Source organism: Sinocyclocheilus anshuiensis, unplaced genomic scaffold (genome assembly GCF_001515605.1).
Source record: "Sinocyclocheilus anshuiensis isolate Anshui unplaced genomic scaffold, SAMN03320099.WGS_v1.1 scaffold389, whole genome shotgun sequence".
Lineage (NCBI taxonomy): Eukaryota > Metazoa > Chordata > Actinopteri > Cypriniformes > Cyprinidae > Sinocyclocheilus > Sinocyclocheilus anshuiensis.
Window position 1 is genome coordinate 1,050,599 of NW_015536494.1, and position 13,764 is coordinate 1,064,362.

The 13,764-nt window shown below is 34.7% G+C and overlaps 1 protein-coding gene across 1 annotated transcript in view; it reads left to right on the top strand.

The window, feature by feature from the left end:
- Positions 1-13,260, top strand: part of LOC107686774 (uncharacterized) — a 26,504-nt gene extending 13,244 nt beyond the window's left edge. Inside the window, exons 8-10 of the mRNA XM_016483895.1 lie at positions 6,206-6,344; positions 12,831-12,926; positions 13,040-13,260. Coding sequence (XP_016339381.1) covers positions 6,206-6,344; positions 12,831-12,926; positions 13,040-13,207 — 403 coding nt within the window. The 3' untranslated portion in view covers positions 13,208-13,260. The remainder of the gene's footprint in view (positions 1-6,205; positions 6,345-12,830; positions 12,927-13,039) is intronic.
- The last annotated feature ends 504 nt before the right edge of the window (positions 13,261-13,764 follow it).

Here is a 13,764-nt window from a genome sequence, read left to right on the forward strand (position 1 = left end):
ATCTATCTACCTATCTATCTATCTATCTATCTATCTGTCTGTCTGTCTGTCTGTCTCTCTCTCTCTCTCACACTCTCTCTCTCACACTCTCTCTCTCTCTCTCTATATATATATATATATTATATATATATATATATACATATACAGTAGGTATAGAAAAGAATCACACCCCTTTTGTTGCTTTGCAGCCTGAAATTAACACAGACACCGTTTTTGTTTTATCCAGCTGTATTTACTCAGTGCAACTTATAACATCCAAGTGAAAGATGTAACACAAACATGTCAGAAAAAAATAAAAAACAGAATCACTAAGTTGGAAAAAGGATCACCTCCTTGTGTCGGTATTTTGCTGAACCACCTTTTGCTTTAATTACAGCCTTTAGTCTGTTGGGACATGTCTCTACTAACTGCACAACTAGACTGATGGTTGCATCAGCAGCATCTTTTGGTGGCATAAAGACACTGAATTAAATTACTCAGAATATTAGAATATGTTCTTAGACTTGTAAACAAGACTAAGCATTTTGGTGGAAAATGGATATATGTGGATGTTTTAAGATTCAAAGCTCGTACTTGGAGTTACCTGCCAGAAAAAAAAAATACTGTTCTTATTGTGTTTAATGCCAGTGAATTAATTTAAGTGACCATTTGTTTATAACTAGGCCATTTGAGGCACCCAGAGGAAACATTAAGTGAATATTGACTAATGTGACAGAGTTGAGTAGTTTATGCAAATTAGCAGTTGATGTCTTGTGACATCTCCCTGGTAGTGTTGGAATCTAGTGGAATGCATACTAGCAACTAACACAGCACGGCAATTGCTGACCTCCAGAGATTTAACCTTTAGAGGGGCTAAAGCGGTTCGAGACCCTGCAGGACTGAGGTGCAGGATGCCTTCATCACATGATCTTCCTCTCACAGACACCTCTGAAATACAAGAATCAATGGGACAAATCAATCAAGCAGTCAGTCAGTTTCTCTGAAGTGTGACTTCATACATATATGTGTACTGATTGCTTTTTTTAGGATTCTTTGATGAATAAAAAGTAAAAAAAAACAAAAAACAGAATTTATTCAAAATAGAAATCTTTTGTAACAATATACACTATTCAGTTAGTATTTTTTTTTTAAAAGAAATTAATGCTTTTATTCAGCAAAGATGTGTTCAATTGATAAAAAGTGATAATAAAGACTTATATTGTTACAAAATATTTCTATTTTAAATAAATGCTGTTCTTTTTAACATTATTAATCAAATAATCCTGAAAAAAGTATCACAGTTTCCAAAAACATATTAAGCTGCACAACTGTTTCCAACATTGATAATAGATGGTAATAATATTTTACAATATTACTGTTTTTTTTTTTAATGTATTTTTGGTCAAATAAATGCAGCCTTGATGAGCAGAAGAGACTTCTTTAAAACACATTAAAAAACAGAATCACTAAGTTGGAAAAAGGATCACCTCCTTGTGTCGGTATTTTGCTGAACCACCTTTTGCTTTAATTACAGCCTTTAGTCTGTTGGGACATGTCTCTACTAACTGCACAACTAGACTGATGGTTGCATCAGCAGCATCTTTTGGTGGCATAAAGACACTGAATTAAATTACTCAGAATATTAGAATATGTTCTTAGACTTGTAAACAAGACTAAGCATTTTGGTGGAAAATGGATATATGTGGATGTTTTAAGATTCAAAGCTCGTACTTGGAGTTACCTGCCAGAAAAAAAAAATACTGTTCTTATTGTGTTTAATGCCAGTGAATTAATTTAAGTGACCATTTGTTTATAACTAGGCCATTTGAGGCACCCAGAGGAAACATTAAGTGAATATTGACTAATGTGACAGAGTTGAGTAGTTTATGCAAATTAGCAGTTGATGTCTTGTGACATCTCCCTGGTAGTGTTGGAATCTAGTGGAATGCATACTAGCAACTAACACAGCACGGCAATTGCTGACCTCCAGAGATTTAACCTTTAGAGGGGCTAAAGCGGTTCGAGACCCTGCAGGACTGAGGTGCAGGATGCCTTCATCACATGATCTTCCTCTCACAGACACCTCTGAAATACAAGAATCAATGGGACAAATCAATCAAGCAGTCAGTCAGTTTCTCTGAAGTGTGACTTCATACATATATGTGTACTGATTGAAAATCATACTGGGAAAATTGCTGGCCTTGCCTGTAACATTTGTGTAGCTTTTCTTTCATTTCTTCTGCAGTAAAGTGAGAAATCCCTCTGGAATTACATTGGTCTGGCTCCAGTAATGACAATTATCAGTAATTAGAGCTTCTAGTGCTGGAGCAAGTACTGTCAGTCATCAGTAATGAAGGAAGGCCACATTAGCCTTGCTGTGTTTACAGCCGTTAGTGTTCACTCACAGTGAGACGTGACCGCCCCCTACTGGCCACTTTCAGAAAGACCTCTCGACCTCAGAGCTTCTCTACTGTACACTGACTGCTGTTCAAACGTTTGGGATCAGTAATATTTGTAATGTTTTTTTGTTTTTTCTTAAAGAAGTCTCTTCTGCTCATCATGACTGCATTTATTTGATCAGAAATACAGAACAAAACAGTAATGGTTTAAAGGTGATCCCACCCACCCGACACACAGCTTCTTCAGTCTGCTGCCACAACTGTTTCCAACATTGATAATAGATGGTAATAATATTTTACAATATTACTGTTTTTTTTTTTAATGTATTTTTGGTCAAATAAATGCAGCCTTGATGAGCAGAAGAGACTTCTTTAAAACACATTAAAAATCTTTTGAATCTTTTAAAAAACTTTTGAACAGCAGTGTATATTTAGTGGCTTTATACACAGTTGGCATTAAGTCTCAACTATAGTTGTTATCCAGTTGCTTTGTGCAATTTTCTGAAATAGCTTAAAAGTAAGCATTATTTCAACCAAACGGCCATTTTTGTCAAGGAGATTCAAAATGTTTAATGCAGGAACTAATAGTAAAAATCTATTTTAATATAATTCTAATGCTTTTAATGTTTATTGCTTTTAATTTGTTTTAATAATTTTTTTAAACTAATTTTACATATGCCATTTTTGAATATTTTAATACAAGAAAACTGTCTGATGAGGACTTTTGTGAGCATTTTTGAGTGATAAAGCCAACAAGTAGCCTAGTCAAGTCGATTTATTGAAATAGACAGTTTGAACTTCCCGGAAATGAATTGAGCTTCTCAACTCTAGCCTAGATACTTACTTTACATTAAAAACAGTTCCATTCTCATACTTGTGAGTCATGTGAGTCACGAGATAAGGAAGAATCAAATTTGTTGTTTACTGTAGTCAAAGTCATAAATTCATGCGACCTGGGACAACTTTATTATTTTTGTTTTTTTTCCTTCATCTTTCCATAATGACTCCAGACACTTCTAATACATTGAGTTATTATAAAAATCACAAAATAAGTACAATAAATCCTGCTGAAAAAAAAAAAAATGTAATAAACCTAAGTTTGTTTTCTGGTCTTTATGCTGGTTTAAGGTGGTCTCTGGCAGACTGGAAAGTTCTCCAAATCGTTCTAAAACCAGACCAGCAGACAAGGTTAGGCTGGTTTTAAAAACAATTCAAAAATTCAGTTTATTACAAATATTGTCATTGCATTGCATAATCCTTTAACCACCTAAACATTTAAGAATGGTGTGTTTTCCATATCTGTTTGATCAACCAATGTTGGATTGTTTTTGCAAATTTATTTGGTTATGGCAGTGGCACAGAATTGCACATTTCATCTTTAACATTTATAGGTATTCACTGTGTTTTGTTCAGTTGAATTGCACTGCTTTTGCTATGTAAAAATGCCCATTTCAGACAAATCAAAATGTAATATATGAACAAGATAATACAGCAATAAAAAGTTTGTATTAGGCCGGCAGTCATATCCATTTGAATCATGGCAAATAGTCAGCTGAATGATTTGTTTGTCATAAGCTTCTCTCGTCTTTTTGTTGAGCAGTCCATCTGGGCAGCTCTAGTGGTCGTACAGGACATAATTTACCATGCAAATTCAGATGGACTCTTATCAAGCACAGAATGTGTGTGTGTGTCAAAGAGAGAGAAACATTCAGACAGACTCATGTGTTAGTTCTTTCAAAAGAAACAGACTCCATTCAGCCTGCACTAATCCAGATGGGAAGTCAAAGAGCAGAAAGTCTACGGCACCAAAGTCATTTCATCACTTTTTTATTCATTTAGATAGTTTTCTGTCATGCTTAAGGAGGGGGGAAGTAGAGAGAGAGAGAGAACGGAAGGGAAAATGACCAACATTGGTGAGGCGTTTTGCTTGACACGACTTCCTCACTCCATCTGCCTGCTGTTATCTGTTTAATTCATCCTCCTATCTGGACTGTCTTTACCCTCGCTAAAGTTCCCTTTGAAACGCATGCCTTCCTGCGCATAATCCAGACCTGCCGGGCAGAATTAGCACCGGAGGAATTGATAGAATGACGAAATGGAGAGAATAGGACAGGTGGAAATAAAATGTAAGAGCGAACGGACTGATTTGACTCCGAGTCAAATTGTCAGGCTCGATACGGGCCATGTTTTGGGGGAAATGCTGACAGATGAAAAGGTGTCAGAGAAGAGCGGTTTGATGAAAAAGTGGTAAAATGACATGGAAAAGAATATTTAAAAAGATGAGCACAAACTCTCAGTCTTAAACTTTCAATGCTAAACTTTTGATGGAAGGTCAGAACATTTGGATGTGTATTTTTTTCTAGGGTATTTCAGAATATTCCTACGCAGCCAATCAGTGGTTTTGGACCATTTTTCGTGGTTATTGGTCAAAAGTGGTGCATAACTATTAGCCAACTATTTAAACAAACCTTGAATGTAAGTATTGAAAGCACACAACTCATAATGCAGTGTTTCCTAAAGAAACATTTAGGAGTCAAATTAATTTGAGTTGTAATTTAATATGACCAAACAGTAAGAAAACAGTGTGATATAAGTTGGATGTAACCGATAAATGACTTGTGGTTCAGTCTGGATGTCAGTAATGGTTCTGAATGATTCACTGAGTGAGTCTGATTCAAACTGCTAACTCGGGAGCAAGTAGGTTGAATTTTTGTGTAATATTATTTTGAATACAGGCAAGTTATATGGCTTTTAAAAATGGTGTTAAAAATTAACATTTTATTTCCATTTTTAAAGCAGCTGAAAAACCTTAAATGCCTTAAAACGGAATTATTTGCAATATATACTGATTAAACCACAAGTTTAATTTATGTATAATTTGACTTTATATATGGTATGTATTATTTGTAATTTTTTGTGTTTTTGTTTTATGAAATTTTGTTTTGTAATTTAATATGCTGCTTGGATTTGTGTGTGTGTGTTTAACCATGATAATTCCTGTTTCTTATTTGAAGTGTTTTAATAAAAGTAAAAATTCAAGGCTCATTGGAAAAAAAAAAAACGGTTCATAAGAGTACTTTTTTTGCGAATCGGAAACATGATGCTCGCTGTGTTCTTTGCTCATTGTTCAAATGAGATGATATCTGATGAAACCACATGTGCATAAAAAAAAAAGAACTTGCTTTTAAGAGTTCACACATTTAATTTTTTATAGTATTTTGTAATTTGTCTGTCAAATCACTTGGGTTTTGAGGAGAGTCATTCTATTATTTTTCTAAGCGATCAGACTAACTAGATTTATGCCTGCTGGATGATAAAAAACATACAAAAAAATAGACAGATTTTGACTTGGAGCAGTCAGCAAGCCCATAATACCCTAGCAACTCCCTAGCAACCATCCAGCAAGCTCCAGAGTATCAGCAGAAGTGTTTTATCATGTGTGAAGTGTTCTAAACGTGTCTAAATATTCTTCACAAGAGTGTTGATCAGTGTTTCTGTGTCATTGATTCATTCTTCATAAATGAGCTGTCATTGTGACGCATTAGACAGCGCAGTGAGGAGTCATTTAGTCCTTCATGCGTGGGTAATGACCGCTCAATTAATGCAGTTCATCACAGCAGACGCCTGTCACTGATTCATACAGCACACTGTACCGCTGTGTCTCTGGGTCCAGTGTTCTGGCCTTCAACATCTCCTCATTGTGACCCTTCGAACCGGTTTGAATAAATGGTCTTTTTGGAATGGGATATATGAACTGCAATTCACAGGAAAATCAGATTTTTCATGTTATGACCCCTTTGAAATCTTATGTTTGTATATTTTTACAGGTACTCTCACCTCGTCCCGTCCCTGCAGATGATGCAGTTCTCTGCAGCTGCAGGTTTGAGTCGTCTGCTCATTATTCTGGGTGTGTTGAAGCCAGTCATTCAGGGAGGCGACGTCTCAGAGGAACTCCTGCAGCGACAGGTCAGCCCAGTCAGCCAACTCCATCTGAGCCTGCTCATAGTTCATGGATTAAACCTGCATCCTTTCAGTCATCAACCCTGATAGTTAACTGCTATTGTGGTCATTAAATTTCCTGCTTAGCAGATTTTCTCTTTCATTTTTCACTGTTTGATGGCTAATCGTGTCTTGTAAGCAGATCAGTGTGTACATATACAACTCAAGGTTATGGTGTCACTGCTTCTAGTTTTTTTTAAACAGTAAAATCCAACAAGGGGTACACATACTAAAAAAGTATTGAGCAAATTTCAAGTTTGTTTGTTAAACCTATAAAACGAGATTAATTAAAACTTGATAAAATGGTAAAACTTAAAAAAAACAAAAACATACTAGCTGTCCATAGATTAATTATGGTGGTAAGACTTCAGTAAAGGGACCAAGTCTCACTTGCTTATATGCATGCATATTGCTGTTTTTTAGTACTTATAAAGCACATATTCTGCTTGACCATATTCTACACCCCTAATCCTACCCAATATCTAAACTTAACAACTACCTTATTAACTATTAATAAGCAGTAATTAGGAGTTTGAGGCAAAAGTCGTAGTTAATAGCTAGTAAATAGTGAGAAATGGACTTTAAAATAAAGTGTGACCATTATGGTTAATTTCATGATTATCTTATTTGAAACTCTGAAATAACTACATTTAATTTTACTCATTTAACATATAACAAGAAATGAAAACTTAAAAAAAACAAACAAAAAAAACATTTATATATATATATATATTACCTGTTGAAAGATTAAGATAATTAATTGTAATTAATTTCGTGATTTTCTTTGAAGTTCTAAAATAATTTGGTTTTATTTATTAAAATTATAAAAAGAAATGACAATAAAAAATACAAAGGCCAATAGATTAAAATAATTATTTGAGATTAATTTCATGATTTCCCCCCTTCAAAGTTCTGAAAAAGTACCTTTTTATTAATTTTTTTTACCTGTTAACCCTATAAACATTTTAAATAAAAAAAAAAAATTGGTCTTTTCTCTAATTTTGGATTTACGTGTAAACCTATAAAAAGAAATTACAACTTTAAAAATAGCTGTCAAAAGATTAAAATAATTTCTGAAATAACTACATTTTGGTTTACTTGTTATAACTATAAAAAGAAATTACAACTTAAAATAAAAAAATGCATATTAGCTGTCAAATGATTAAAATAATTAAACAGTTGTGATGAATGTGAAGTTTTTATTTGTTTTTTGAAGGATGGCGATCAGGATACCTGCTTAACAACATTTAAGTGCACATTTCATCTTTGCCATTTTATTGCATTCAATTATTTTTCAAACAAAACAAAGCAATGTAAGTTGTCAATTTGTGTGAATGACATTTGCAGACACTTGGACTCCAGATTTCTTTAGTCATCTTCTCATTGATATCAGTAAAAATTACATTGTCTTTCACGTTCACACCACCATTTTACTATTTTATTTTATTTTGTTTTGTGATCGTATTGTAAGACAAAAAAGGTTGGGAAACGCTGGTCTTACAACATGGCCACTTGGTGGTGCTGTGGCATAAATTACAGTTGTCTCTATGAGCCGGTTGACATGCAGGGCAGGGTTTCTGGAGAACGAGAGAAGCAGTTTAATGATCAGTTGTCTAAGATGAACAACTTTCCCGGATTGTGTGAATGTGAGAGGCTGCAGACAGAGACTGACGCAGAGGCTTTTTGAAATGCCTTCAGACAGGGTTTCTCAGGTCACGATGCAAAACAGCCGCGTCAAGGTACGAGGCCGCTCTCTTCGCTCCAGTTCCACCCAATTTCATGCACGTTAACATGCGGCCACGAATATGCAAAACATTTATTAGAATTTTGAATGGCCCCTCTTCCCCTCAAAAAGCTACAGATTCCCATTTGCGACATGAATCGAAGGTTGACCTGAGGAATGGAAGAGGTGATTTAGAGGAATGTTTCGCCTTTATAAGGAGGTTGAAATAATTAATGCACAACAGGAAGGTGGTGATGACTAGGTGTGTTTTTCATACATGCCCATCCTTCCTCTCTATCTGCATAAAAACAGACACAGTGTTTTTAAGACCTCTGTCTCATTTGTCTGGGAAAGAGTAGAAGCATAAAACGAAAGCAATATGTTTCTTTGTAATGTTAGATTTCAACAAAACAACACAAAATTAACGAGCTTTAAAATATCTGGGTGTTTGCTAGAGTCAAAAACAACTTTGCTTGTGTTGTTGGTGTAAATGCAGTAGGCTGCTTGAAGCAAAATGCATCCATGGCATGCAACTGTTTTAGTCTACAGTTATTATAAACGTATAAATGAACCTCAGGTTATAGTTGCAACCACAGATGCATGTTCAGTGAACTATATTTCTGTCATGACGACTCTCGGAGGGATTGGCATGGTAATGTACATGACAATGTTAATGTATTTGGCCTTGGTGGAATAGATCTGCTACGCTGCTGCTGCTGTGGCAGAGCAAGTACCAAGACTTGCTACTGCCAATACATGCTGCTGTGAGCATGTAAGAAATACTGCTGCTGCACATAACACATATGAATAACCCCATATAGCATACAGGAATCACCCCGTAGCAGATCTATACAGGTGGAGCTGGGGAAGGTGGAGGGTTTCTGAAGTGCACTGCAATACTTCTACAGCAAACAAAAGCCAGGTATTTGAATATTGAGCAGTAAGCTCATTGGCTACCGATACAGGAGAGAACCAATCAGCTGCCATGTGACAATAATGTCACCAGGACAGATTGAGCTAGACCTATCGGACTGCGCCATCTAGAGTTTCATGCCAGAACTCTGTATATGTGCTACATTTGGAAACTGCAATGCAAACATGATTACTGTTCAAAAGGTTGGCATCAAAAGAAGTCTCTTATGCTCATCAAGACTAAATTTATTTGATCAAAAATACAGTAACAACAGTAAAATAGCTTTTTTGTATTTTAATATATTTTCAAATGTATTTTATTCCTGTGATGCAAAGCTCTTGAATGGTAGTGTATAACCTATACTGACTTTGTGGACTTTTGTTTTATTTACAATATATAGAATGGTCTTTAAAATTTTCCCACTATTTTAAACACCTTTTTGCTTTCACTAAATTAATTTCAATGAAGCTATGGAGTGACACATTTTATTAAAAGCACAAATATTCTATCTCTTAACTAATTTAGTTGCATGCATAATTCTAAAAATTGCAAAATGCAGTATAGTATGTCATGCTGCAGACCATGTCAACATCACATCATGCATATCAAGTATTTCAGGCCTGATATTAAGTCTGTTGCTATTGCTCTTAGTGACTGGTCAATGCATGTTCAAACTAAAAATCACATGATTTAAAGAAATAAAGGAAAAGGTGCTGGCAGTGCATTCACATAGGACTTCTTTGCATAAGAACACAGACAATCAAATAGCAATTAGCGGCTACATAGTGCTTTCATGTTTAACTGAGAGGAATCGCGGCTCTTGAAATGCCTGTTGACATTTAATTTGACCGCGCTGTCTCTCAGAATGACGGATTGTTCTTCATGAGAGGATCTGCTCCCCTCGTGCTGTTGACTCAAGTGTTGACTTGACACTTTCAAGTGTGTCTGTCTGAGGTCACCGAGTGTATATTACAATGACCAAAGAGTGAAAATGAAACATTGGAACAACTCACGTCTCTTGACCGCTGTCGTGGCATATACAGTACAGTAATATATGTCTATCTAAATACATTTGTCTCAGCTATTAAGTGAAGAAGAAATCAATATAGAAATCAATGCTTATTTTGATTCTCATGTCAGAAATATCTGCTGTGTAACCCTGCCCATCAGAGCGCTGCAGTAGACTAGCATTTCTTTCTCAACGAGAACGCATCTCTAGTGAGGTAAGACTTTACCTTCAATGAATAGTTTGATAAATGTCTGTACTTAGTGGCACCAAAAAACATAAATTTGTTAAAAAAAAAAAAATACTGTTCAAAATTAGGATTGGACACTTTTATTAGTGAAATATATGTTCATATATAGTTATTGTGATGATTTACACCTGTAATTACTCTGATAGGACACCTGCGTGAATTAAAATTTATTGCAGTAATTTTTAGTTTGTAATGTAATGCAATAAGAACTGAATATTTTTTATGTGTGATTTAAGTGTTTTTAAAACCACTCTATATAATATGCATTGCAAAGGCATTGCACAGGGTTATTATAGTTAGTTAAATCTATTACTATTAATTAAATGTATTACTTGAAATGAAATAAACTTTTAAAATAAAATAAAATCGAAAACTTGTTTTATTTCAACTAGTTGCCAAGGCAGCATTTCTCATTTTCGTTTAGTTAATATTGATGTACTAAAATGTATTAAAAAATAAAATTAAAATTAAATATATAAGAACCAAAAAACTAATAAAAATTGACAAAAATATAGATGTAAAACTGTGAATAGTTTGATAAATGTCTGTACTTAGTGGCACCAAAAAACATAAATTTGTTAAAAAAAAAATATATACTGTTCAAAATTAGGATTGGACACTTTCATTAGTGAAATATATGTTCATATATAGTTATTGTGATGATTTACACCTGTAATTACTCTGATAGGACACCTGCGTGAATTAAAATTTATTGCAGTAATTTTTAGTTTGTAATGTAATGCAATAAGAACTGAATATTTTTTATGTGTGATTTAAGTGTTTTTAAAACCACTCTATATAATATGCATTGCAAAGGCATTGCACAGGGTTATTATAGTTAGTTAAATCTATTACTATTAATTAAATGTATTACTTGAAATGAAATAAACTTTTAAAATAAAATAAAATCGAAAACTTGTTTTATTTCAACTAGTTGCCAAGGCAGCATTTCTCATTTTCGTTTAGTTAATATTGATGTACTAAAATGTATTAAAAAATAAAATTAAAATTAAATATATAAGAACCAAAAAACTAATAAAAATTGACAAAAATATAGATGTAAAACTAACGAAAATTAAAATCAAAACAGGAAATATAAAAATAAAAATTGGACCGCAACAATAACAATTTATTATTATTAATAATATTATTATTATAAATTGTGTTTACATTTCTGATAACCAATATGCAGAACTGATTTTCAATTATCATTTAAGGATTTTTGAAAGTATAAAAAATATTATAGAGCTCTAGAGTACGACCATGTTTTGAGAATGTACGAGTTCAATTTTGACGGTCGCATTTGTGCGAGAGCGTCGTCACGCACTCAGTCGGTGTCTGCGCAGCTGTACTTGCATTATTGTCCACGTACACATGCATGGTGCACTGATGATGAAACGTGCAAATTATGACTTAAGGAAATGTAGGAATTAAGTCGAGATGACGAGAGCACAGGTGCGGACAGGGAGGAACCGAGTGAGCAAAGGAGAAAGAAAAGGCACTACTTGGATGCTTTCACTTTCGATTTCACAATCTTGGTGTCACGTTTTACAAGAAAATATAATTGTCTGTTGCTCTTACATCTATGCACCTTTCACTTTTTAAGACTAAAACGAATGCTTGATAGATGGATTCTTTATTATTCTTAATGAAATGCACAACATCAATAAAACAGTACAATGATAAACTAGCACATATAACATTTATTGACAAAAACCAACATGTTCACCTTCTCTGGTCTAAGAAGCGGTCTTTTAATTTACTTTTACATTTTGCTTGAAAACCAAATCCTCCATCCGCCATCGTTTCCTTGTCATTTTTGCCACTCGCACTGAAGTGCCTCTCTCACTCTCTTCAGGGGCCAGTAGCATAAAGATAAAAACTATGTTAAGACTGTGACTTACAAACTTAGTTTGACCAACCAGCAGTTAGCCAGGGGGTAATCAGTCTTACTTTTTGGATTCACATTAGATCAATCTAAAGGTTATGACCAGCCTTGAAGAAAAGAAATTAGATGATTAACTTTGTCTAAGCAGTTTATGCAACCGGCCCCAGGTGATGAGTGAAATCCGACTCCTGCTTCACTGCTGCGGCTCTGCAGGGCGCGCTGTATGGAGCAGAGCACACGCTTTCAGTTTACAACTGTAGCATCTGTTGTCCAACTGAACTAAATTTTTACTTATTTTAAAAAGCAAAACGACAGTTTCTCCATTAGGCGGGCGATAGGGCGATGCACAACCAAAGTGTGAAAGGGAGGGATTTTTTTCTATCACATTCAACTACTGCCGTCACTGTTCTAGACTCTTCTGCCTCTGGATATATAGTCCAATCAGCGTCTGGTTTCCACCAGCCGCCACTGGCAAGTAATGTATTCGGTGTATGGCCAAACACCGGGTAATACCAGTAACACAGATTACCGCAGAAAGCCTGATAGATAGATAGATAGTAAATATTGGAATTAATTAATTCAAAAAAAGGTGACCAGCGCGACCAGTGGGAAGAATCTCTAGTGTGAATTGCCTTCATTTACGCTGCTGTTTGAATGTCCTTGACTTTTTCAGGAGATCTCCAGATATAAGCCTCTCTCTAGCAAGACATCTGTGCATGTGATCACTGGGGAATCCTTTGATGATCAGCTTCCTTCAGATCTCAACCAAGTGAGTGTCTTTCACAGTCCCACTTTCTGCCTTCACTTCTGAACTTTAGTTAGTTTTAATCAGAGGCAAATCCTTTGCTGAATGTCTCATTAACTGTCATCTCTCTATGTCAGGTGGTTGCTGAACTTCAGAGGAAGTTTTTGGAGCGCTCTTATCCCAATGCCAATCACATTCAGATTCGTGGGGCGGATCGTCACATGATCTACAAAAATCCATACTTGCTTATCAAACATTTGCATAAGCTTGTTTCACAAAGGCAGTCCAACCAACAGAGGCAGTGAGATGTTTCCGAAAATGCAGCCTCTCTAATAACAACAGATCAATAACAGCTACTTCCCTGCAGCTGTCACATACTCTCTTCAGTGATGCAAGAGGCCAAATAACAGCTTCATATTTCTGCTTACAAAGGAAACAGAAATCTGTGTAGTTTGTTGAGGAATTGTACATTTTGTTTATCTGCTGAAGACATTATTTAACTGAATTTAACTGTACATTTTTCTGGTCAAAATGCCTTTTTATTAATGCAATTAAATTGAATTTGAATTTAATGAAACCTGTCAAGAAGTCATATTTGGCAGTCATATTTTAGATTTCTTATGAACAATAATTTATTTAGAGGCCAAAAAGGTGCAAAAAAATCTGTCATAACAGACAATAGTTGACCTAATTCTTTTCTAATTTTATTTACTGATCTCTAAATGAATTTTTTTTGTAAGAAATCTACCATTGTGTGTGCAAGCTCCACTCCTTGTTGAACTTATGCACAAAAGTATTACTAATGCCAGTATTTGGCATGGACATTTTGTGTTTTGCTGTTTTTGCCATATATACATATATA